Genomic DNA, 25,899 nt, shown 5'->3' with positions numbered 1-25,899 from the left:
TTATTTTTCGTTAATTTGCAAACAAATGTTAAAAAGTTCCAATGTAAACAAATGGAACTTTACCAACACATCTTAAGAAAACCTCTAGCACACATCCACTCTTTTGGAGACATCCCAGCATTTTCAGGATTATTTTCTGACAATCAGTTTGACAAAATACTCTAGAACTACATTTAATCTTTTTCGCAGTTGCTCCATCTAGTGGCAACCCATTTCATTTTCTTTATACAGCCTTAAGAACAAGACGAAGATCAGTATCAAACTATATTTATTATATACAGTAGTAAATGGCCAACACAGGATCCTCTGCTCTCCAGACACCCCTGCCATTCCCATTACAATACTCACACATGTGGAGTTAACTGTGGAGCTGCTATTTCACCAGGATAGTGTTTAATACTCTTGATATGCCAGAAAGGCTAAATGAGAGAGGGCTGTTACAATATGATGCATTTCTAGAGGAAGCATATGACAATAAAAACAAGGGGAACACTTCATTTGTATATTATGAAAGCCAAACTTTTAAAGAAATATGCAAAGCTTTTAAAAATAACATCTACTGGAATACGATCCACAATCTAGCTTTAACAAACCTGAGGTGTCAAACACAATGCTGCAATGTCAACATTTGAGACAGTCCATAAAAAGGAGTCTTAAAGTCATTTACTCCAATTAAAGAAAATCTGAGACCATATTAAGTAGTCACAAACATCCTTTCACAAAACTTCCCTCCTTGTATATAAAAATAGATGGGGGGTGGAGAGAAGAGAACATACGAACATAATACAAAAACATATAACAGGCTCACAAACTCTAAAGGTGTGTGTGTGTGTGGGGGGGGGGGGGGGGGGTCGATTACATTAGTAACTGTCATTTCCAATTTGGTTCAGGGAAAACATTGCAAAAATGGAAATGAGGTCTTTGGATGATTAAAAAGAGCAAGAAAGGAGAAAAAAAAATCTATTAACTTAGATTTCCAAAACCTTTTCCATTTCAGCCCTGAACTGCAGTGGAAGTGAGAAGCACAAATAAAAATAAAAAAAGCATTATCCACATGTGCTCCATCTTTAGCACGTTCCTCCTGTCTGCTGCTGGAATACGTCGATAGTGTCTTCATCTTCCATTTCCAGCTGAAAAGTCACAATACACGAAAAGACTGATTGAGAAACATTTTTATCCAAGGCCTAAAATGGAACTTACTTGTGCCAGAGCTCTAAGGTTTCAAACACACCTTCTATGACAAATAGGTTAAGTAGTTTGTATTAGTTGCTTAAACTTATTTGACAGAGATGGCATTCTCAAAGCCATTAAAAGATTAGTTCACTTTAAAAAGAAATTATGTTTTACTCACCCTCAAGCCATATGACTTTCTTTCCAATGAACACAATCAGTTATATTAATAAATATCCTGACACTTCCAAACTTTATAATGGGAGTGAATGGGGCCAACGAGTATGAACCTCAAAAAAAAAAAAAAGCATCCAATCAAATCGAACATAAACGTATTCCACACGGTTCCAGGGGGTTAATAAGAGCCTTCTAAAGTGATGCACTGGTGTAAGAAAAATATATTTAAAACTTTATAAAGTAAAATATCTAGCCTACGCAGACCGCGTTCTGTATTTAACTTGTGAAGAAAGAGTAACTGGTGTGACATATGCCATTGGACATGGAGCAAGCATTTTGAACTGCAAGAGGCATTACACTTTCTCCGCAAGTTGAATACAGAAGGCGATCTGGTGGAAGCTAGACATTTTACTTTATAAGGTTTTAAATATGGATATTTTTCTTATACAAACCCTTCACTTCAGAAGGCCTTTATTAACCCCCTGGAGCAGTGTGGAGTACATTTATAATGGATGGATGGATGCACTTTTTTTTGGCTGCCATTTACTCCCAGAGCTTGGTTTAGCCAGGACATTTTTAAAGGGGTACTTCAGTGCTGGGAAGATGAATCTGTATTTAAACTGGGTCATCAATGCAGTAGAAATGTGAAATTATTTTTGAATTTGGTGTCTTCTAGACTGAGAAAAGACAGAAAATTTATTTTTGTCCCATGGGGATGAAAGACTACAATTCCCAGAATGCTTCGCTGCCCTGTGAGGCCATTCCCAACGCCACCAACTTGATTACTGTGACTGAGTTAGAGAACAGAGAAGACACTTCAATTAAAAACTGAACGTGTCTGTTCAATATAATGAGTGAGTCACCGCATATCACAGCACTGAACACTAACTGCAGGAGTGATGAGAGCTGAGGTAATCGCGACTACACTCGCGGCATACATTCACAACGCGAGTTCAGTCTGGCACGTTTCAGTTCATGCCTTTGCAAGCTTAACTTTCATTGAAATTAATTTGAGAAGTTAAAAGACTTACATTGCTCACCATATCTCTGTTTAAATGAGCTGCGACCTGAGCTCTCCCTGCAAGCCGAGTGTAATCTCCCATCCCCCATGCGCGGATTCAAAACATGCGGAAATGGCTCCCTCTCTGGCTGTAGTCTTTAGCCTTTGGCCAAACATTCCTCCTATGATGCAAAAATCGTCAATTTGCATCATAGGAGGAATTTTTCCAGAAATAAAATGCATAAATCTCTTGTCTCAGGGGGATATGAGGGGGGAAGCACAATCATTTGAATATACTCCAGGGTTTCTACTGATACAAACCCATATGCTAATCGCTGAAGTAACCCTTTAAGAACTCCAACTGTATTAGTCGGAAAGTAGTAAGTCTAGTAGTAATGGCTTGAAGGTTAATCATTCATTTTTGGGTGAATTAACCCTTTAACTAGAAAAAAAGGCACCATAGCAAGTTAACATGCATACGCTATGTCTAATAATCAGTTATCACTTTCATATGGAGCTGCTCACACCTTTACCAACAAACACAAAAATAAAGGACAAACCTGCGCAGGTGTGTCCGTCTCATTGATTGGCTGACCATCAAACCTGAAACGTATTTGCCTTATGGATAAACCCTGGGGGGGGGGAAAAAGATCCAATTTATAATTCTGCTCATCAACATAGCACCAGACGTAAAATGTATCATGTGTGAAGAGCTCAGAATCAAGCTGCTGTCTGTCTCACCTGTCTTTCACAGTATGCCTTCATCAGTTTGCTAAGGGGGGTGTGCCTTTTGATTTTAAACTGGACCACAGATCCATCCTGACCTGCCACTTTCAAGTTGATGTGGTCATTTTCAGTCTTCACGCCCTCCTAAAATGAAATATGCAGAGAGCAACATATACAGATAAAAATTATTAATAATAAACATGCACAGTGTTGTTTTAATCGCACTTAAGTGTCTAACGTTACACACACGCATATCAGGTCAGTCGTTTGCGCTCAAACCACATTGTCCTTCACATGCAGCCGCTGTATTAAACATTAACGTAGATGTTCCTGTAATACTCAATAACACCCTACGATATATTAATGACGCAAAAGACAACGAGACTCGAGTCTACATTATCAGTATTAATACAAATAACACTGGAGGAAAACAACTGCGTGAGATTTCAGACAGTGCGACGCTTTCAGTGCAACTGCGTTTGGCGCAAAGTTGAAGCAACTATCCGCCATGAAAGAAAGCCAATCTGAGCATCTTATTGATGCTGAAATGAAGCGAAATACCGCCGGTTTGAGTGTTAGCGACAAGAGATGTTATGATTTTCAATGTAGTTGGATGGATGGCTGAGTTAAATGGCCACATGCGGAAAATGCGCAAAATCTGTTTGAAAACCATTGTTTCCTTGCTAACCACATATAAAGTGCAGGATCCAGACAATCTATTCATGCATTATAAACACATTAAAATATTCCTCCCCGTGCTGCTGTAGCTCAGAACACAGAGACATGCATGTACCTTTGGTTTCTCTTCTGACATTTTTGTAGAAATGTAGGATTTTCTTGATAATGTGGATGTGACGGCAACACGAGTGCGCTACTACCCGCTTCTGTCCTCCCCGCGCTCAGCAAGAACGCGCAAACTGGATTCGCCCACTTGATTGGACCGGGTAAAACCACGTGATTCCCAGCAGGCAGCTCTGGCCCGAGAACGCGCAAAATCAACTCGTCTATTTTATTGGACAATAAGAAACCATGTGACCAAACCTCATGAGGTCTGAGCGTCTGAGGCCAAACAACAAATGACTCAATTATGAAAAACATTTAATTATGATAATATGCGCATTACTTTTGCTTCATGAAAAAATATTGCATTATTCCTTTTGGGGTGTCAGTAATAAAAACTGAAAGCATGATTATCTATCTATCTATCTATCTATCTATCTATCTATCTATCTATCTATCTATCTATCTATCTATCTATCTATCTATCTATCTATCTATCTATCTATCTATCTATCTATCTATCTATCGTATAAATATATAGTCATGCTTTAATTTGAATTATATAATTACATTATTTATAAATGCAATAAACTTAATTCAAATAAACAATCAAGAACATGACAAATAATTGTAAGTAACAATAATGTGCCACTTTAAAATCACTGTTGTCATGATTTATATAAAATCTATAATTAAAAAAACAAGTATGATGAATGACCGTGTTGCATTTATTGCAAAAAGCATTTCGTTTTAAAGCTGAAACTTGCTATGATTTAAAACAATTATTTTATAATCTTATTTATATATATTTTTTCTTATTTGTCTAACAGATCAGTACTTCTTAGTTTTAATAATCTACATTAAACAGCAACAAATGTACAATATTCACTTTTATTCATATTTTTCTCATAGTTTATTTGATTTTATAAATTGCACTGATAAATCAACCATTTGGTAATTACAATGAGCTAGTGATTAAAACATTGTCAAATGCAACACATAGACAAGTTATACTGAAATATCAATTTACCATTTATGCAAGACAAGTCCTAGTCTGATCTGATTAATATCTATAGCAGTAAGTTTCAAGTACTGCTAACTAAAAATCAGGTCTGGCCAAATGCTGACTCAATGTTGCTACTTATTTTGATTTGCAAAAAGTCATCAAGGCTACATAAATGCAATGTCTAAATTGTGGTTTGCACTCAGATTTGTTTAAAATCTAGGTGTGAATGAATCAAATTTCAAGCCCATGCCAACAACGTATGCTTGGAAACCAGTTAAATCAAATAAAATGGAGTGCTGGATATGCAAGGAAATGTGTTTTTTGTTTTGTTTTTTTACAGTTGTGTGGTATAAAAGCCAGCAGTGGAGTTTCTTAGCTGTTCTCAAATCTGGAGTACTGGTTATCCTTTGTCAAACCTGAAAGAGAGTGAGTGAAATTCAAACAGTATAATTATCATTTATAAGTGAACTATAAAAGTATACTTCAATTTATTTTACATCAGGAAAATCTTACCATATTTCAATCGCATTTCATCATGTCTTTGCTTCATCTCTGCTTTCCTGCAATTATATTATAACTTTTTTTAAAGGGTTAGTTCACCCAAAAATTAAATTGATGTCATTAATGACTCACCCTAATGTCGTTCCTCACCCTTAAGACCTCCATTCATCTTCAGAACACAGTTTAAGATATTTTATATTTAGTCCGAGAGCGCATCTAAGAGTAGGCACTACTGAATCTTTGTTTGCGTAAATCTTTGTTTTGATTGAAAACAAACACGCAAGAGAAGACAATGCTGAATAAAGTCATAGTTTTAGTGATTTTTGGACCAAAATGTATTTTCGATGCTTCAAGAGATTCTAACTAACTAACTGATGTCACAGATGGACTACTTTGATGATGTTTTTATTCCCTTTCTGGACATGGACAGTATAGTGTGCCTACTCTTAGACACGCTCTCGGTCTAAATATAAAATATCTTAAACTGTGTTCAGAAGATGAACGGAGGTCTTACAGGTGTGGGACATCAATTTCATTTTTGGGTGAACGAACCCTTTAATAACACTATTTCATCAAGACAAGTTTTCACATTTATTAACAAAATCAAATGAACAGAATTAATTTTCCCACATCAAACCGTACCTCTCCTCTTGGCGAAACTTTCTCAAATGAGTTTGTCTCTCCATTCGGTCATCATTCCTCTTATACCTTTCAGATTATTAGGAGAAATTTTTGTTTATTAATATCTTATGTGCTCCAATGTGATGGCCATTTGTTATTAATAATTAATAGCAGCAAACCATTTGATTCTGTGAAATACACACACACACACACACACACACACACACACACACACACACACACACACACACACACACACACACACACACACACCAATCAGGCATAATTTTTTTGGGGTCAAGTGACCAGGTCAGACTTCTTCAGAGGTAGTGTGAACACTCAAATCTAGCCCAGATGTGATTTTTTTCAAATCAGATTTAGACCACATACATATGTGGTCCTGAATCAGACCCAGACCTGATTGTTTTCAATGCGGCCGCAGTGTGAACAAGCACACCTTCAGGGGTCAAGTAGTTTAAGGGCTGTTTTGGCAGCAGAAAGGGGTCCAACACCATATTAGGTCATAATGTTATGCCTGATTGTGTATTTTATATATATATTATGCTAGGCAACGTGGGGGAGAGGACGCTGGCGTTGTCTGTTCGCCGCTTCTCCACCCACAACAAATCATGTTAATGTACTATTAGATTTACATTTTATTTTATTTCCTTATGTTTGTGACTAGTCTAACAGTCAGAGCTACAATTGGGACTGTTGCTGGCAGCCACTGAGAACTCGTTGTTCGTCGTTTCGCCGTTTTCAACCGCTTCTCTAATGTTTACGTTTGAATTGCTGCGGTTGGTTTCTGGTTTGGAGGACATTTGATGTTTCTCGCCGCGGGTGCTCACTGGTGGTCTCCCTTGGGCTTAAGCTGCATGGTGGCTGAAGTTTGCACCGGGCTAGCGTCATCCGGGCTCTCGTCGTCGGCGTCCGGCATGATGTTGGGATGTTCTGCTTCTCGGCTGCGCCGCTGTTCCGTCCTGCATTGCGACCGTGGAGCGACATCTGCGCCGGCCCCGGTGTGTCCACAGAAGTGCCCGGAGGAATGTTCTGCCTCCTGCATGGTGCTGCGGCGATCCCCATCGTTTGAATCATCATGAAGAAGACCCATCATCTGGTCTTCAGCTGTCGTGCCTCAGCGATGTCATCAGGACACACCGCTGGGAGAAATTTTAAACATGGAGTGGACCACAGTGTGCTGCGGAGCTAACAGAGACTTCCACCATCAGCTCTGTTTCTGTTCACCATCAGCTCTGTTTCTGTTCACCATCAGCTCTGTTTCTGTTCACCATCAGCTCTGTTTCTGTTCACCATCAGCTCTGTTTCTGTTCTGTTTTCTGTGTTGGTTGATTGTTTGTAGTATTCTGTATTTTTACTTGTTATTCATTTTTTGTGTTACCCCCCTTTGTTGCACTTTGAGATTCTTCGGAATGAAAAGTGCATTATAAATAAAATCTATTATTATTATTATATATATATATATATATATATATATATATATATATATATATATATATATATATATATATATATATATATATATATATATATATATATATATATAAACCTTATCACAAGTGCCGGTTTGCATCTTACCCAATGTTTTCACATTTACAGCAGCAGAAGCAGCAGACGAATATGCCGATGATGATCGCCCCAGCAATCACAGAGATGGTAATGATGAGAGCTTGGAAATTCACTGTGAACCATAAAATAAAGAATTTATGCAATCATTCCTGTCCAAAACTCACAGTTTATGCAGTATATGCAAAAAGTTGCCTTGAATCATTTTATAAGAGTGTTTGGAGTTCAAAGTAATGAAGTTAAAGCTACCGTGAACTATGGACTATGAATGTGGCGTATAAAGTTCTAGTTTTTACAGTTCAGCATACCATATTCCCCATGCAAAATGGAAGATCATTATTTATTTATGTTTTATGTAAGAGGACTGAAATAATTTGAAGCTATTTGACATAACAGACTCCGGTTCCTTATTTAAAATGCAAAGGGATTGTAAAACCTGCAAGTGGGAAATGTAAGCTGCATGTTCATGATAACAAATGCAACATTTCCTTTAAGACAGTAATGGATGACAAGATATTTCTTGCTGTATGTGATGAGCAGTCTTACTCCAGCACATTCCCCATCGTGCATCTGAGAGAGGACAAACACTATGAGATGGTAGAATGCTCTTCACTGGATAGTCGATGCATTTCTGGCTTGAGATGCACCACAAACACTGAATAAGAGGATATAACACAACAATTATGTAAATTCATGTCACAGAACATTTTTAATGATTTTTCACCAATTATTGTTGTCTGTATGTGGTTTAGAAGCGCTATCAGTGAATGGTATAATATAAGCACATGGATAAATCCTACCGAAACAATCTTCAGACATTCTTCACAAGTTGTGTTGGATTTTAAAGTGCAGTCTGTGAAAAGAACGCAGTTAAGGACAAGTCTGACATTATTTTTAACGCTGATTTTAACCATAGTTTAATAAATTAAATCTTTACTCAGAAATCTATTTTAAATGAAAATAAAAAAATTCTTAAAGCAGTTGGATTATTCTCCCTGTATTCAATATTATAACATTATTCTCCCTGACCTAACGTTAGCTTTGAGAAAACCTTTGTTAAGTTGTCTAGGAGGTTATCATGTGATTTAAACAGAACTCGCTCGTCAATAAACCGAAGAAAACTATGGAAAGTGCATATATGATTAAATAAAACGCCTTAAAATTGACTAAATATCAACAAAATGTAACACGTATTTGAACCAATTTAGTCATTTAATCTAAAACGTCTGTAAAACAGTAACTTTACGTGTTTGGTCCCGATGTTTTACTGATCAGCTGCTCGAAGTCACTTTCCATTGCAGTTGCTAACAGGTTATATATATGTGACTTATTAAAACTATTTCCAAGAAAATCGACGATATGCAGGACGATTAATTCTGGAAAGTGTGCTGTTAGACAAGCGAACTGCAAGAAAGTCTTCGTATCAAAACCTTGCAAGCTGCCTAACGTTACCTACCGGAATGTATATTTTTGGCATCGACTCTGAGAGCTGATGCCCAAAAATGCTATAGATTATACTAGGTATGTAACTTAGCCATTGTTGTGTACACGATCTAACGTTAAGGTTACAGTTAAAAAGCTTGTAAACAAACAGCAGTGTGGCTGAAACTTACTTGTTACTGGACTTGTCGTCTGGGCAAAAATAACTGCAAAACTTAAGGCAAAGAAAACAATAGACGGTAAAAAAGTCCGAGTTTGGATCATGTTGGCAACGCAGCGGATCTGATTCTGTTGGTTTCTTTTAGCCCTTGGTCATGTGTTTTCTGGAATTTTTTTCTTTTCAAGAACCTCCTCCCAGTTTCGAAATAGTGGTTTATGGTTAAGCAGGATTTGAAGCACTGATTTATAAGTTGTTTTCTTACAAACACAATAGGCATTTATAAAAAAAAAAAAAAAAAAATGCTAAGCCTACTTAAAATTATACAATAAAATATAATATCTAAAACATACATTAATATAAAAATAAAAAGACGTATTTGAACTGATCTGTTATTTTAGTTTACTATTTTTAATCGCTAACAAAATTATATATAAAATTATATATAGGCTATATATATAATATATATGTATTTATGTATGTATGTATGTATGTATGTATGTATGTACATACATACATACATACATAAATACATAAATACATATATATTATATATATAGCCTATATATAATTTTATATATAATTTTGTTAGCGATTAAAAATAGTAAACTAAAATAACAGATCAGTTCAAATACGTCTTTTTATTTTTATATTAATGTATGTTTTAGATATTATATTTTATTGTATAATTTTAAGTAGGCTTAGCATTTTTTTTTTTTTTTTTTATAAATGCCTATTGTGTTTGTAAGAAAACAACTTATAAATCAGTGCTTCATTATAATAAGGCTGGCCCGTGCTTGTCCAATAAAACAGGCGAGCTACTGTAGCTCAAATTGCTCAACAAGTTAATGCTGGTTCTGATAGAAAGGTGTCAGAATACACAGTGCATCACAGTTTGTTGCATATGAGGGTTGCATAGCCGCAGACCAGTCCGGGTGTCCATGCTGACCCCTATCCACCGCTGAAAGCGTCAAGAACTTTGCATCAGAACTAGACCACGGAGCAATGGAAGATGGTGGCCTGGTCTGATAAATCACATTTTCTATTACGTCGATGGCCGAGTGTGTGTGCATCGCTTACCTGGGGAACGCATGGCACGCGGATGAACTATGAGAAAAAGGCAAGCCGCCGGAGGCAGTGTGATGTTTTGGGCAGTGTTCTGCTGGAAACCTTGGGTCCTGTCATCCATGTGGATGTTACTTTTAAACGTACCACCTAAGCATTGTTCCAGACCATGTACACCCCTTTATGGCCCCTAAACTCAATCCAATCTGAACAAACAAAGTCTAATCAATGAAGGTCCCACCTTGCAACTTACAGGACTTAAATGATCTGCTGCTAACATCTTGTTGCCAGATACCACAGCACACCTTCAGGGGTCCAGTGGAGTCCATGCCTCAACTGGACAGGGCATTTTTGGCAGCAAAATGGGGGCCAGCACAATATTTGTCAATGTTATGCTTGATTGGTATCTCTATATTTAATGTAACCACTTCAGCTCAGCGACCCAGATTTGGGTCCAAATTTGCATACGTCATAATTATTCGAAATGTGCTGCAGAGCTGAAGTTAACAGATATGAACAAAAAACACACTCAAACAATCACCAAAAATATTCTTATTACAAGGAAACTTATCTGTTAGTGCTTGTTGCAGTTGTTTATTATTTTGTATCACATGCATTAGATTGCGAACAAGGGAAAATGTAATTCGTTAACATTGAATAATCCACGCCACATCTGGAACTGAAATAATTTATTAAGCATTTTGTAAATCCAGTTACAAAAAAACAACCTTTGATTTTTCATCCTCTACACAAGCTGAAATATTCTGACTCTAAACTAATGGCAATGAGATGCACTCTGGCATTGAACTGGCCAGCAGCTCACCAGATTCATTAATGGAGCAATAATGAACAGAACTTTGAATGAGGTCATGTTACCACACAAATGAGTGACATCTTCCATTCATATTATCACTGAGTGTTACATCACTGATGTACATGACATGCCATCAACACAACATCATCATCCATACAATAACACTAACACTGAATAAATACCCAGCCCACCCATAATTATTCACTCTCTTTTAGGCACACAAAATCATCCTTCAGTTATAAGTATGCAGGCATCCTTAAAAACATTCTTAACCACCTTAGGAAAAAGCATATTCCAGATGATGTCTTAAAAAGGTTTGATGTATAAACTAAAATGAATGTGTTTTTCTTAAAAGAATAAATGTACAACTGACCTACAGTGTGAAATAGCACAATTTAAGTGTTTTGTTTTTTTACAGCTTTTCTGCTAAGTAAATATCAGTACAGTGGTATTCCACATATTTCCTGTCAAATCTCTTGTTGCTATAACACCCACAACACTGCACTGAAATATTGAGATATTGCTTATGTCTTTATACTGTACCTGAGCTTAACCCAGAAGGGGCCCTTCACACAGAATTCGTTTTATCCGCTAGATGGAACTGTTTGACAGTTGTTCGTATCTGACCATGCATTAAAAGCTGGCTCAATTTGTGTGATACCAATATTTTGAATTTTTATGTTTACACAGAAAAACAATAGAAAAGCAGCTCACTGGAACGCAAAAACACATTTCGTGTCAACGGCCCCTTGTGCACAATACGTGAGAGAACGCGTGGATGACAATGGCAAGACAAAGGCAGAGAAACTTTTCGTCATTCTCTCAACCCGAGGAGCCTGAGTGAAGGTTCAGTAACAGATAAAACAGGAACACAGAAAGCCATCTAAATGACGCAAATCTGCACAGACCAGCCCTTGTGCGGAGTAAGGCAAATGGACAAGTTTTAACATGGCTGTTCACACTTTTGATGTGTTATCACTTCAGGCTATAAGTCTTTGAGAGCCAACAAAACACTTCTTTGTGTGTAACATTTAAGCCCCTGTTTTGATCTTTCCACTTCAAAGTGTGTTCAAAACTAAAAATGGCCAGAAAACCCGAAAGGAGCATGTTAAAGCATTCAGGACTCTGAGGTACTGACAATGAACATTTGAACAACACCCCTGCTGTTGAGTTCTTTTTTCCGTCAGTAAGAAGGAAATCTTGACTGTGGTCAGTACATCACCTGATCCAGTTGCTCCCGAAGCTGGCCACTGATCTGACGCTGCATCGTTTCTTAACTATCATGTTGATGTAGGCTTTCATTATTTTGGTGATCTCTCCAACCTGAAAAAAAGCCAGAGTTTATGCACAGTGAAGAAAACCAAGAAACACTACTATTCAATGATATGCTGATATTGTTTTCTTAAAGGGATAGTTCACCCTCCTGCTGTTCCAAAACTCACAAGACTTATATTCGAAAACAAAATTTAGAAGATTAAAAAAGTTGTGACCATACACATAATTCTTATGAATGGAGTGGTTTAATCCAAGTACATACAGTGCATTAAATATAGTTAATGGAATTCAAACGCACCGCATAAAACACAAAAATACGCATTGGTTCTCGCGCATCAAGCAAGTTTGATGTTTGATTAAATGTGCTCACAAAGTCATTGTGTTTCTTCAGAAGACATGTGGATTTTGTCTTTATTCACTTTTTGAAGCATCAACGTGTTTGTGTTACTTTTATGAACAACATTTCTTAGGTTTCATAAAAAATAGCTTAAATGTGCACTATGTAAATTTTCCGTTCCACTAGAGGGTGCCTATTCAAAACAAATGATGCCAAGTTTGAGAGCAGAATCTTGGGACATGTGGTCTTCACCTCACAGCCAATGGAAAATAGGACTCGGGCAGAAATCATGTTGATGGATGCGGTTATTAACGTTACTGTAGTGTGAAGCAGAGCAGGACCGAGTGTTGAAGGAGCTGAGCACGGCCGCTGGAGCGATTGAACGCATCACACGGCTCGCAAGCAGCGGGACTTTTATTATGAAGGGACACAGTCGTCGGCACCATTTCCGCTTCTCCGGTCATGAGTATGAGGTAACGCAGCTCAGTTTATCATATTAGCTTTGTTTATTCATACTGAAATGATGGTATGACGTTACTCTGTGTGTTCGCTCGGCGGCTGCTGTGGCACTTGTTCACATTGCTAATATTAAAGTGTTTCTGCCAAATAAAACTGGAAACCGAGGCTAACGCAGATATGACCTAATTGACAAGCAACTCAATCACACGTCTCGGTTCCTTGGTTAAAAGAGAAATTCTGACGATTTACAAATAGTTGGAAACATTTGGGATATTATAAGTACTCAACTGAGCAACATATATAACACTGGCCCAGTAGTTTTTTGATATTTTACTGCAAAAATTGTACATAGTGCACCATTAATTTGTGTTTTGAAGACAATGTGGATGAGTAAATGATGACATCTTGGGGTGAACTATCCATTTAAAATGACATTTGCTTACCTGAGGTGTCTCAAAGAACATGTCTCTTCCATCCACTGTGATCTTGTATGTGCTGGCATGAGGAGCTCCAAAAAAGACAATGTGTTCATAGGGGAAAGTCTCCAGAGGTTTGGCCTCTCCTCTCTTATACACAGACACGTTCTCGGCACTCACGCTCAGCCAGAGGTCATGAGGGAAACCTCCTTCTTTACACTGCACACAGAAATCACAGAAAATGACAGATTAGACTATAGAAAAATGATCCAGATAATGTCTGAGTTTGAGCTTTTTTGACTTGGACAGTAAAGCAACTGGCAAAAACATTCTAGGAATACCTTTGCAAATGCATAAACATTCCCATCGTTCACACACCAATACATTTATCCACAAAAAAGCACAAATCTATTTGCCTTTACATCATGCCACTTTATAAACAAAGTGGCATGATGTAAAGGCCAAGTATGGTAACCCATACTAGGAATTTGTCCTCTGCATTTAACCCATCCAAGTTAGTGAACACTGCAAACCATGGACACTCACACCCGGAGCAGTGGGCAGCCATTCGCTGCGGCGCCCAGGGAGCGATTTGGGGTTAGGTTGTGGGTATTGAGGGTGGAAGAGAGTGCTTGCTGTTCATTCACTCCCTCCACCTACATTTTCCTGGCAGTATTGAGAATCAAACATGTGACCTTTGGGTTACAAGTCTGACTCGCTAACCATTAGGCCACGACTGTCAATGAGAAATGGATAGCTTGATGATGAGGTTTGAACCATTTCAATTAATGCAATCATCCAACCCAAAACTTAGCACTTTGTGGCACTTTCAATGTGAAATGCCAAGTGAGTGGCGCCAAAACATATTAACGGGAATTCAGAAGTTCAGAAATGTAATGTCAAGTGACTGGCACTAAAAGGTTAATGCTCTATCACGTTTGAAAATTATGTACCACCTACACTTAACCCAATTGACAGTGATAATATAAGCAAAAAATAAGATAAAAATGCATTTTCTGAAGCACCAAGCCATTTAAGCTTGCTTCTTTCTAGCTTGAGTCTTTCAGCTCTTTTATCGTGACTTGTGTTTAACGGATACCCGAGCACTTTGCTTTGCGAGTGCAACGCAGTAACAGCAAGCTACTGAGAAAGTTCACTACATAAAGTCATCATATGGAGATGGTTATATGAAGTAAATATCAAAATGTATTGATTGATAAAAGTGTTCTGAGGTCATAACATAATTAGTCTTTATTAATCAATAGTCTAATTAATATAATGTGTATATGTGTGAAAAGGAATAAAAGTTGTTGGTGTTTTACAGACACGAGTCTTCATTTAGGCTGATTTTATGTAAAAGTACATTGTTGAGTTAGACAGAAGCATGATTTTCCATTGAACCTACATTGTAGTTCTCTCATATCTCAAACATCCTTTTGTTTACTCCTGGTTTCATCCTGCTTACCTCCACATCAAACAGCGTAGATCCATACCCAGGCCATTCTTTAATGATGTTCATATATTTAATCATGGCTTGGTGTTGGTCCAGAGCATGCAGTCGACTCCACTTTTCCATAACATTGGCCCTGGTGGCTGAAGTCTCTTCCTTGATCCACATTTCCAGCATTTGTTCCTCCTGCATGCTGCGCTGTTTCTTCATAGTGCCCGTCTTCAGTCCACGCCTAAGCGTGCCATCCAGGAAGCTCGTCCTCCTCCTTTCTAGGGTCTGTCCGGGTCCGGCTGCTCCTCCTACTTTGGTGAACTGAAGTATACGGTTGCGCAGACGGCCGGTGGGGTAGATGCTGTCCAGGCTCCAGTTCACCCGAGACACATCCCCATAGAGGTATTGCAGACGTAAAGCAGCCAGGTGCTGAAGGGTGTCCTCATGGGCAGGAAAGTGACCGCTTATTAAACTTTCATGAGCCTGGAAAAATGAATGAGAACAAGACTCACATCTGAATTCATCTGAACACTGCAAAAAAGCAACTTGACAAGCAAAATGACAAGATATTAAGTCTTTTATTATGAAAAATATATTACAAAATAAAGTGGGTTTGTGCTTCAGCAATCAAAAAGATATCTGCGAATGGGGTAAAAAAAAAAAACTTAATTGAAGGGGAAAACAAGTTTATTCTTCTTACCCCACTGGCCTGATTTAATTTGATACATTTTTAAGAAAACAAGACTTAATATCTTATATCATTTTGCTTCTCAATTTAAAATATCTTGATTTAGGAACGCTTAAGAATGCTCCTCAAAAAGCTGAAATAAAAAGAAAAGTTTAATAATGGTTAAAACTATATAGAAATTATAAAATATATATATATATATATATATATATATATATATATATATATATATATATATATATATATATATATATATTTTTTTTTTTTTTTTTTTTTTTAAATAATAAAAATGACACTGCCAAAAATTCTCTTCTTACTTAGTATTTTACTTAGTCTAAATATCTAAAAAATCTTAAATCAAGATGCATTTACTAGATAAGTTAAATGACATAAGATTTCTTTAAAATTTTCTTGTTTTCTTGAAAATAAAATCAAAATGAAGTGAGTTTTTGCTTAAAACAAGTAAAAATATTTGCCAATGGGGTGAGAAAAATACTGTTTCTGATTGAAATCTTGTTTCTGTCCCAAACAGAAATAAGATTATTTTTCTTTCTCCATTGGCAGATAATTTGTCTCGTTTTAAGCAAAATCTCACGTAATTTTATTTTTTCCTCCAAGAAAAAAGATCTTATGACATTTAACTTAATTTAAATTTAAATGCATCTTGATTTAAGAATGTATAGATATTTCGACTGGAAACAAGAAGAAAAAAAAACTAAATAAGATTTATTTTTTGTAGTGCAATAACAATATAAAATCTTTTAATAAAATATACATTTCAACTTAAATTAAAATGAAAAGTGAAAAAATGTATATACAAGTTAAATCAGCTAAGCAACTGATTTTAAGATGAATGGGAAACATTATTTAGTTTAGATATTAAGGAATTACACACATCCTTAGTTGTGTTGAATAGAAAAGAGGCAAAAAGTGAAACTATAAATTACTGACCTGCTCAAACATGAAGACAAACTCCACTCCTTCCTTGGGCATGCTCTCCACATCTAAGAAACAATACAGTTTGAAGTACAGCTTCCATGGGCCGTCTTCCTCCACCTCACTTCCTGCCAACCTAAGAAACAACCACCAAAACAAATATGAATTTGTGTGTGCTGCTCATTAAATACATTTATTTCACATTGGTTTTAAAGGTTTTATGGATGTTATTAATGCATTACCGCTTTAATAACCAAGCGATGACACATGCGCTTGGCAGAGTTTTAATCTCTTAATTTCTGAGAGTGAATAGGTGCAGCTTTACGGTGTAGCTTTACCTCTCAAACTTGGCCAGCACATCGGCAACAATCACCCTGCTCTCCACGGCCCGGTCGATCGTGTTGTTATGCTCGAACAAAGCAAACATGTTCCTGCTGTCCTCCATAGCCAAGCCTCGGATCAGTTTCTCTACCACCTACACACAGAAAAGAAATTAAACACTTGGCCATCAGCATATTACACCACTAGGTTCCGCACGCAATCCTCATTATAAGAAAAACATTTTTAAACTCAGTGTTTTCTGTTCGCTGAAAGGCACAGGAGGACTTTTTCCTCTCAATTGCCAGAGCCAATTTTTTTTTATCACTGTTTGTTTTATAATTGCATGATAACATTTTTGTGATAACTTGTGTGGGTACAATGATGCAATTCTGAATCAGCTAGTATCAGATCTGGCTGTGCTTTGCAGGCTGTCAGCAGGCCTTACCTCTCCTGCTGTAGTGTGAGAGTTGATTGAAATCTTGCAGGAACCTCCACCATGGCAGTAAACAGTGGTGGTCATCTCCCGTCTGTTCAGGAGGGCGATAATTTCATCTTGTGAAGGCACAAACTCCCGCGCTTTTGTCTTCTTCAGCGAGTCGCCAATGAACACGGCGAACATCTCAATTTCTGTTCCAGGAAATAGCTCCTTTATCCTAAGAAGGGATTGATGTTAATAATAAATATTAAAAATATATTCATATAGAATATGAATGTCTCCAAATGCAAAATATTATGTGGTCAGAATCAGTGCTGTTATTGCTAACTGAAATAAAATATATTTATTGAATTAATTTTTGTATTGCTATATAAGAATCTGTGGCTTTTTTCATGGCAAGATTAATAAAAAGAAGTTGTAGCTACAACAAAAACCTAAACTGAAATTAAAATAAACTGAAAACATAATAAATACTGTAATTTGTAACACTAAAATTACACTGCTCAAAAATGTCCAAACCAGCCAAATGATAAACCAGCTAGCAAATATACAGTGAATGCATTTTTATATTTTGCATCCAAAATATGTCATTTAAATAATTCATGCAGATCCAGATTTAACAAATGATTCATCTGTCAACATAAGACCATCCAAGACAAATCCAGGATGGACTAAGTTATTGTTATACTTTTCAGAGGATGCAATGAATTTGATTATTTTGGCTGAGGTACAAGGACCAAGGACTTAGGACAGGATGTTATTCCCACCATTTCCTCTAATTTCTCCTCAAAGTCCACCACAAACCTTCATAATAGAACATCACAGAAAAATGACAGTGAAAATCTATTATTTTACATTACGAAAGTGTCACAGTAAAGAAGTAGCAACAATACCTTTTCAGGTGGAATCGGAGGTATCGGAGGATGCCACGGCTGGGCAGGAAGGTGCAGCTCATGCAGGTGAGCAGATGCCAGTGCGCACGGTTGGCGGAACTGTTGGGCTGAGGCACGTGATTGGTTTGTTTGATCAGCTGACAATAGACTTCATCTCTGAGTGGCCGCAGATCTTGACATGTCTGTAAGATGCCCTGAATGATGGGCATTGGGTCTGACACAGCTTCCATCTCCTGTAACGAGTTAAAGATCTTGACCGCCTCATCTTGCAGGCTGGTGTAGCCTTTCTCCTTTTGCACTGGAGGAAGTAGGACAGGAAGAGGAGACAGATGGAGAAAAAGCGAGAGACAAAGGGATTAAATCCATTATCCCATCAATCCAAACTTCAAATGGTGAAAATGTGCGTCACTACACAAATTAATCAACAATCCAACAATAGGGCCAAAGTATATGAACCGTGTGAACAGGAGATTGCGGTTTGAATCGAATGTTTATGGAATGTCCCGGATTTAATAAACGTTGAGCTCTATTAACAGCATGAGTGGCCTGCTGTCAGTTCCCACGGAAAATACTTTTGTTTATCAGTTTGAAAAAGGATAGTTGACATGCAATGACATACTTAAACTTTTTTTTTACATTTCAAAACTTGGATAATTATACATGGATATGTTCTTAATTATTTTATGACCTTCAAGACTACATATAATACCTGCAATTTATTAAATAAAAACAATATTGAGATTTTTTATTTTTAAATATTTGTCATTTTAATATTTTAAAATTAATTGGTCACACTGTAGAATATCTATTTTTATATATTAATGTACGTGTTTTAAATCAGTATTTTGCATGAAATCTCTGGAATGTGTTGACTTCTAGACAAATATTTGCTTTTACAAATTTCTGAATTAATCAACAGCAAAAAATATTTTTTTAAAGAATTCTGTGGTAATCCAACAGCATGTCACAAATTGTATTAAAGTTAAAATTGTATTGTCATTTTTTGTATTATCTAATATTTAGATTTTATGTTGTTGTTTTTTTTTTATTAATTTAAATTAAATTAAAAAAATAATAATTTACACTTGCATTTATACATTTTGCAGATACTTTTATTTGTTCATGAACTGCATTAATAGTTTTAGTTTGAGTTAACAATAACACTGATTGTCTACCTAAAGTTTAGACAACTAAATGTAATAAATAACAGGAAACATCGATCAGTGTTAGGGAGAGACTCACAGCTGACATTGACCTCTCCGTATGGCAGAGGCAGCAGCGGCGAGTGCAGCGGGTGCTGTGTGTATCTCAGGATGGGGTTCCTCCAGTACATCTGCTCCACAGCCTCCACATTAAGACTGCTCTCCTGCACAAACATGAAAACAATAATGGCATTAGGGGTTTTATGTACTCATATAACACAATGCACATCCACAGATCACTGCAGGTGAAAACACGGCACACAAAAGTGAGGAAGTTTTTAGAGCTTTGCTGTTTTTCCCATGCTTGAAAAACTAGATCATACCAGTCGAAGGCAGTAAAATAAGTTATCTTTTTGGAGCATTAATTACCACCTCAAACTAATGAACCACCTCAGGTCGACTAGTTAGAAAGTTGGATCTTTATAGCAGAATAAAGGTGCACTCAATTATGCTTCCCACTTACTTTTGAAAAAGTAGGTTGCATTAATTTAATAAAATAATGCAGTTTTATTTTACACCACCATGTTGAGATTACATGAATAACTGAATACTACTCGCTTTATATTCACCTGACACTGTACACTTTTTAAAGAAATAAATCAAATCATAACTAGCATTGAATAATGCACTAAGTGAAAAAATTGTAGAGCCTCCTTGCCACTAGGTGTCAGTATTGGTCCAGCACATCATAAGCCAAAATGACTGAGAACACCATTAACAATTCAAAATCACTGTAGGAAAATATCCTGTATAGATCTAGGAAGCACTCCGAAATAATCCAACAAATACAGAATGAAGTAAGAAAAAAAAAGAGAAAACAGTGAACAGCACACAGAGCACTCATCCGTGTACCTCACTTAACACTACAGTTTTTGACCCTGAGGGATTGCCGGGGCTTGAGAGGTATCGGCTTCCACAACTGAAACATGATTGTTAATAAGATGAAAAACCTCCCTTAACATGGGACAATGAATTCAATTTGATATTTTAGTGTGAATGTACCTTGATATCCCGTATGAGTTGTTGGGTAGGTGTTTCTATGGGAACTTTGTTGTCGATGGCCACCTGAATGGCTGAAGCCCATCTCATGGCTTCGTTCAGTAGTTTGGTGTAGAGACGGTAAGAATGCTTTCTCCCATGGATTATTATGTTCCAGTAACCTGTGGAAAACCAGAGACATTGGAAACGGTCCAACGAAGGAATCTCTCTAGTTCTCGTTTTCACACTGAGAATCTTTGCTCTCCTTGAAAATGTCTGGACTCACCTGTCTCCTTGTAGACTTTCTCATCAGGTTGAACAACCGAGCAAAGGCTGTTGAGCACTAGTGTCCCCAGTTTGGAGGCGCTGCGCTCTGATGATTTATAATAATCCAGTGAGTTGTTGGTCAGAACAAACCAGCGTTTCTTCAGCTTGAGAGACGTGCTCTTCCCACTAGACTTCATCTCTTTATGCAGCCAACCTTATGGAAAAATTAAGGGGGGAAGAAATTATAAATCACTTAGAGAATGATAAGATTATACTCTAGAACAGGAGTCCCAAATCTCGGTCCTGGAGGGCCACTGTCCTGCAGAGTTTAGCCAACCCCAATCAAACACACCTGAAACAGCCTTTATAAGCATTGATAAGCTGTTTCAGTTGTGTTTAATTGGGGTTGGCTAAACTCTGCAGGACAGCGGCCCTCCAGGACCGAGATTTGGGACCCCTGCTCTAGAAGATTAAAAGTGTATATTTTAGTGGCTTTAAATTGATGATTTAATGAATAGTCAATAGTTATAGATTACTTTATCATTTCAAAAAGGGAAAATATAATGGCAACAGAGTTGACAATAATATTATTAGGTATTGTAATAATGTGATTCATTTGATTACAGAATTGTTGCACACAAATGTACACTATCATTCAAACAGTTGGGTCAGTAAGATTTTATGTATTTTTTTGAAAGCTGCTTTTTGCATGTTGGCCTGCATTTATTTGAGCTAAAATAAAATAAAATAGTAAAGTGGTATAAATACAACCACTTAGTTATTTGATTATAATTTTTTTAATAATTGAAAAAAAAAAAGGTTTTTTTTTTGGTATAATTTATTAATGTGATGGCAAAGCTGAATTTCCAGCATCATTACTCCAGTCTTCAGTGTCACATGATCATATTTTAGACACATTTCTTCTTATTATCAATGTTGAAAACAATGGCTGCTTACATTTTTGTGGAAACCGGGATAGATTTTTTTGATGAACAAAAAGTTAAAAAGAACAGCATTTTTTTTTAATAGTACAGACATTCATAATGGTGAAAAAAATATCCTTGCTGAATAAAAGTACTCATTTCTTTCTTTCAAAAATCTTAGTGATCCCAAAGTTTTAAATGTGTATGAAGGACACAAATAGCACCAGTTTTGTAGAATGATTCAGCGTGACCTAGATGTTTAAAGTACAGTGCTGTTCTGTGAATCTTTGTATCCTGTACAGACCAATATGACTCACCTCTCACTATGAACTCCTGGCCGTCTATTCTGGAGTCTCCTTTAGGCTTCTGCAGGAGGCCAATCCAGTGGTGCATTTCCTCTGGTGTGTCAGTGTTGCAATGGATCACACGATTAGCAGTGATTATAACAAATGAGTTTGGCCTGATGGAAAGAAATCGTATGAGCACAGCACTGTACAACCATTATATCACATAAAACATAACAAATGTTCCAAATGAATACATTAAATGCATACAGTATGGATGATATAGAAAATGTGGTCACATTTTATATTAAGTATCTTCAACTACTTTGTACTTAAATAAATAAAAAAATGTTAAGTACACGTTTGCTGCTATTGAGGTGGGATATGGGTACGGTTGGGGACAGGTTTGATGGTATGGTTACTTTTAAGGGTGGGTTACGGGGTAAGGGAAGGCTATACATTATTATAGATGTAGTAGTTAAACATAGTAGTTAAAGACCCTTAATATAAAGTGAGACCCAAAATATTATTTTTTGTCCTAATGCTATATGCTCAACGCTCATGATATCATGCATTACCTGTCTGGATTGTCAGAAGCACATACAGAATCGATAAGCCCAACATCCAGTGTTCCCTATGAATTAAATATCATAAAAACGACATGTAAATACATATTCTATGACACATAATGGTGCTGCAAGTTGTTAGATTAGTGCAAACACTCACAACTGCGTTCTTGGGGTTGGCCTGCTCGTGCTGCATCTGCAGAAGCTGTTCTGGAGTGGCACTATGGACGCGGCTTAGCACGTTGAACCAGCCACTGAAACACAAGCATGCAGACCATTTAGGTATTAGACGACAATATCAAATGAGTTATATTACACCACAAGGGGGCACAACAGATGGATATGAAAGTTAACACACATTGAAGAAACTCAGGCAGACCAACATAAAATAAATACAGATTTGAAATGTACCTTGCATCCTCAGGGGATTCTGCATAGATTTGGTAAGTCCTGTCCTCGGTCACAATATTCAGTGCATTCTCCTTCTCGTGGTTGTCCACAATCTCCCTGCATGAAACACCACAGACCATCAGTCTATGGACTCTTGCTTGTAAACACTAGGCTGACATGCATCGTCATTTACACTGAGCACTGCGGGAGCTTACTTGGCAGCTCTGATGTCAATGGTTCCCTTCAGTTTCTCCTCGCTGTCGTTCTCAAAATACATGAGTTTAGAGTCTCGAAGGACGAACCAACGCATCTTCCAGTTCCTGCGAGACAGAGTGGACATCCCTCCACCTTTCTTGTAAAGCCAGCCTGACTTGAGAGAGTCCTGCTTTGCCCTGAACCACATGAAGGTCTCGTCTTTCAAAACACACCAGCGCCTGCGCCACGGGATCATCAGCCCACCTTAAAGATGAAAAATAAGAAACAGGACAATGAAATATGAATCTTTCGCTTCAGTCTACCTATTAAAAATGTTCAGTTTGAGCAATATTATTCAATGGTATAGACTAAACAAAACAATAAGCAAGTTAGAAAAACTCACTTTTCATGTACAGGTAGCTGTGGAAATAAGGAGGTCCACTTCCATTCAGCAGATGCACTCTACCATTTGACACCTCCTCATCGGTGTCCACATACCCATCGTTCTCATCATTGCTGTCCATGAACTGGGGGGGTGGGGGGGAGAGAAAGAGAGTGTGAAATGTCAATAAAGAGCTTTCAAAGTTAAAATGTTTGTTAAAATAATACTTTTATATACAGCAAGGATGCATTAAATGAATAAAGGTGACAGTAAAGGCATTTATAAATGTTACAAAATTGTGTTATTCCAAATACAAGCAATTTCTACACATTAAAAAATTCTGATAAAAATGTATCATGGTTCCATAAAATATGAGACAGCACAACTAAAATATCAATAATTTTACATTGATAACAATAAGATTAAATATTATTATTATCAACATTGAAAATGGCTCCTTTTTACTCTGTAACCGAGCACTTTTTTTTGTTTGCTGCTGTAGGACATCTGCATTTCAGTCTAATCCTACTAGTTAGCACAAACAAAAAGAGCATGACATCAGTAAATGTGCTCCCTTTGTTAACTGTCATGTCAAGTTTCATATTACACCCAAACATAACCCGAATCAGGTTTCTGAGTTCAAATATTATCCGAGTTAACAATCAAACTGTTGCAGGACTGTGTTTGGAGCAGGTGTGACAGGCATTGGCTAATAGCTGTAATTCTGGGAATACCCTGAGGCACAAAGACTTAATACAAATATCAAATCATATGCACCTGATACTCCTTACCCTGCTCTAGAAAATAAAACATGAGTACAACAAAAAAAAGAGCAATAAAGCATAGTGCGAGTGCGGATGCCTTCATTATGGCATTATAACAAGTTTAAAGGGCTAAAAAAAATTAGGTCAACGTGTGAATTAGGTCAATTAGGCAGGCTGAGTGTTTCTGTTTTTCTCCAAGCAATACCGGATCACACTACCCTGACACTGAACTGTATAAACATGATGAAATGCATATCCCTTTCATGCCAAATGCCTTACAAGGGGTTCACACTTTGCAGCGGCAATACAACTGGAAGTCGCTCATTTTAGATGACAGTGGATGTGAGTGACAGTGACCGCTGGAGATGCCACAATGATTTGCAAACTTTATGCAAATGTTAGTGACTACTGATGCAAGTATAGATAGTAAAACACCAACTGAGTAAAAACACTACAACAAACAACTAGTTGTCCATTCTGGTTAAGATCAATATTTTTTAGCAGCAGTGGTTTAAAGCAGGTAAATTGATAGATGTGAAATCTCCAAGAGTGTTGTGATGTACTGTCAATGTGATGAAACTGTAAACATGCAGAGATGTTGTCTCTAAAGTCATGCCCTTTAAAGCACCACCTCTATGGCAACACAAGCAGTGACTTTGTAACAAAGTAGACAGACAAATTTCAAGTGAACTTGTTAATTAGTTAACTAAGTGAACTTACAATACGGTGAAAAGCAATAAATGGTTTAAAATTATACATTATACATAATTTTACAGTAAAATGCCATCTTATTTATGGTTTTGGCAAGTAAAAATAAATAAATCAAAACAAATAAATCAATCTATAAATCACAATGAGAAAAAGTAACGGACATACTCAGAAGTCCCCTTGTGACCACATATGATTACATTTTGTATAAATAGTTTTTTTCTTATTATTGTTGTTACTCATAACTAAATAACAGGAAATGAAACACAAAACCCCCTTAAGTACAATACATTATGGAATTTTGTGTTACATTTACATGTTACATTCTGTTATTTAGTCAATGTTTGTTGCATTTTCTTAGTGTAATGTGTGTTACCCTGATGGTGTTTTGTCTGTGTGTTTGACCCTGTGTACCCCTATTTATTGGACAGGCCACTTACTGTGATTTCTGATTTATCTTGTGTTTTTTGTTTTACCACTTGTTTTATTATAGTGGTTATTGGTAAATTTTAAGGCAAATTGGTCAATTAAAATGATATAACTTGAAATATATGTAAATAAAATATAATATGAATGAAATGTATAGTTATAAAATATGCAAGTAGCAATATACCATCCGGTAATGTCACCACAATTTTAAGCCGAATTTCAACCAAAGCTGCCGTTTTTTCACCATAAAATTCGATATGTTTTAGGTCTCCATTCATTGTGAGAACAATGATAATTTTGTGATATAAAATGTTTAAAATGCAGATTTTTTTTTTATGTTAGCCATGAACAGCCCATATGAAACACATCTGATGTGGTCATGATTCTCAATCAGCCTAATTCTAACTTTAATTCTAATAGCCTAATTCTAACTCAATCTAACTTTAATTCTAATAGCCTAATTCTAACTCAATCAGACTAACCCAGTCATTTAATCACCATCACATAATTCCAAACCTGTATGACTTACTTTCTTCTGTGGAACATAAAAGAAGATGTTTGGAAGAAT

At 36.7% G+C, this 25,899-nt stretch overlaps 3 protein-coding genes across 4 annotated transcripts in view; all 3 read right to left on the bottom strand.

Moving 5' to 3' along the window:
* Positions 1–251: 251 nt before the first annotated feature.
* sumo3b (small ubiquitin like modifier 3b) lies at positions 252–4,040 on the bottom strand. The gene is made up of 4 exons (XM_067444964.1): positions 3,867–4,040; positions 3,089–3,217; positions 2,908–2,979; positions 252–1,130 (listed from the first exon to the last, which is right to left on the bottom strand). Exons 1-4 carry the CDS (start codon positions 3,885–3,887, stop codon positions 1,068–1,070), a joined length of 285 nt encoding a protein of 94 aa, XP_067301065.1. The 5' UTR covers positions 3,888–4,040; the 3' UTR covers positions 252–1,067.
* Positions 4,041–4,728: 688 nt separating this feature from the next.
* pttg1ipb (PTTG1 interacting protein b) lies at positions 4,729–9,336 on the bottom strand. The gene is made up of 7 exons (XM_067444963.1): positions 9,179–9,336; positions 8,366–8,418; positions 8,112–8,220; positions 7,578–7,680; positions 6,003–6,068; positions 5,373–5,419; positions 4,729–5,275 (listed from the first exon to the last, which is right to left on the bottom strand). Exons 1-7 carry the CDS (start codon positions 9,267–9,269, stop codon positions 5,232–5,234), a joined length of 513 nt encoding a protein of 170 aa, XP_067301064.1. The 5' UTR covers positions 9,270–9,336; the 3' UTR covers positions 4,729–5,231.
* Positions 9,337–10,901: 1,565 nt separating this feature from the next.
* The window catches only part of myo10l3 (myosin X, like 3), an 82,148-nt gene continuing 67,150 nt past the window's right edge, over positions 10,902–25,899 (bottom strand). For both annotated transcript variants that reach the window (XM_067443557.1, XM_067443558.1), the window contains exons 25-40: positions 23,452–23,575; positions 23,069–23,312; positions 22,875–22,970; positions 22,624–22,717; positions 22,476–22,531; positions 21,931–22,073; positions 20,710–20,904; positions 20,448–20,605; positions 19,486–19,609; positions 18,244–18,541; positions 17,360–17,567; positions 16,932–17,068; positions 16,609–16,729; positions 14,994–15,452; positions 13,556–13,747; positions 10,902–12,364 (exon numbers count right to left, since the gene is read on the bottom strand). In XM_067443557.1, the coding sequence (XP_067299658.1) occupies positions 12,260–12,364; positions 13,556–13,747; positions 14,994–15,452; positions 16,609–16,729; positions 16,932–17,068; positions 17,360–17,567; positions 18,244–18,541; positions 19,486–19,609; positions 20,448–20,605; positions 20,710–20,904; positions 21,931–22,073; positions 22,476–22,531; positions 22,624–22,717; positions 22,875–22,970; positions 23,069–23,312; positions 23,452–23,575 (2,754 nt within the window). In that variant the 3' untranslated portion in view covers positions 10,902–12,259. The remainder of the gene's footprint in view (positions 12,365–13,555; positions 13,748–14,993; positions 15,453–16,608; positions 16,730–16,931; positions 17,069–17,359; positions 17,568–18,243; positions 18,542–19,485; positions 19,610–20,447; positions 20,606–20,709; positions 20,905–21,930; positions 22,074–22,475; positions 22,532–22,623; positions 22,718–22,874; positions 22,971–23,068; positions 23,313–23,451; positions 23,576–25,899) is intronic.

This window comes from Pseudorasbora parva, chromosome 5 (assembly GCF_024679245.1).
Source record: "Pseudorasbora parva isolate DD20220531a chromosome 5, ASM2467924v1, whole genome shotgun sequence".
NCBI lineage: Eukaryota > Metazoa > Chordata > Actinopteri > Cypriniformes > Gobionidae > Pseudorasbora > Pseudorasbora parva.
The sequence above is the reverse complement of the archived record's forward strand: the minus strand, read 5'-3'. Positions and strand labels throughout refer to the sequence as shown.

What these genes read in the sequence shown, in the direction of transcription:
- sumo3b (XM_067444964.1), bottom strand. Translation starts at nt 3,887, where the DNA reads ATGTCAGAAGAGAAACCAAAG. An exon ending in AGGCATACTGTGAAAGACAG is followed by an intron (nt 2,980 to 3,088) that starts GTGAGACAGACA and finishes CCCCCCCCCCAG; the next exon opens with GGTTTATCCATAAGGCAAAT. An exon ending in AGACGGACACACCTGCGCAG is followed by an intron (nt 1,131 to 2,907) that starts GTTTGTCCTTTA and finishes GTGACTTTTCAG; the next exon opens with CTGGAAATGGAAGATGAAGA.
- pttg1ipb (XM_067444963.1), bottom strand. Translation starts at nt 9,269, where the DNA reads ATGATCCAAACTCGGACTTTTTTACCGTCTATTGTTTTCTTTGCCTTA. An exon ending in GACGACAAGTCCAGTAACAA is followed by an intron (nt 8,419 to 9,178) that starts GTAAGTTTCAGC and finishes TTCTTTTCACAG; the next exon opens with ACTGCACTTTAAAATCCAAC. An exon ending in AATGTCTGAAGATTGTTTCG is followed by an intron (nt 8,221 to 8,365) that starts GTAGGATTTATC and finishes CCTCTTATTCAG; the next exon opens with TGTTTGTGGTGCATCTCAAG.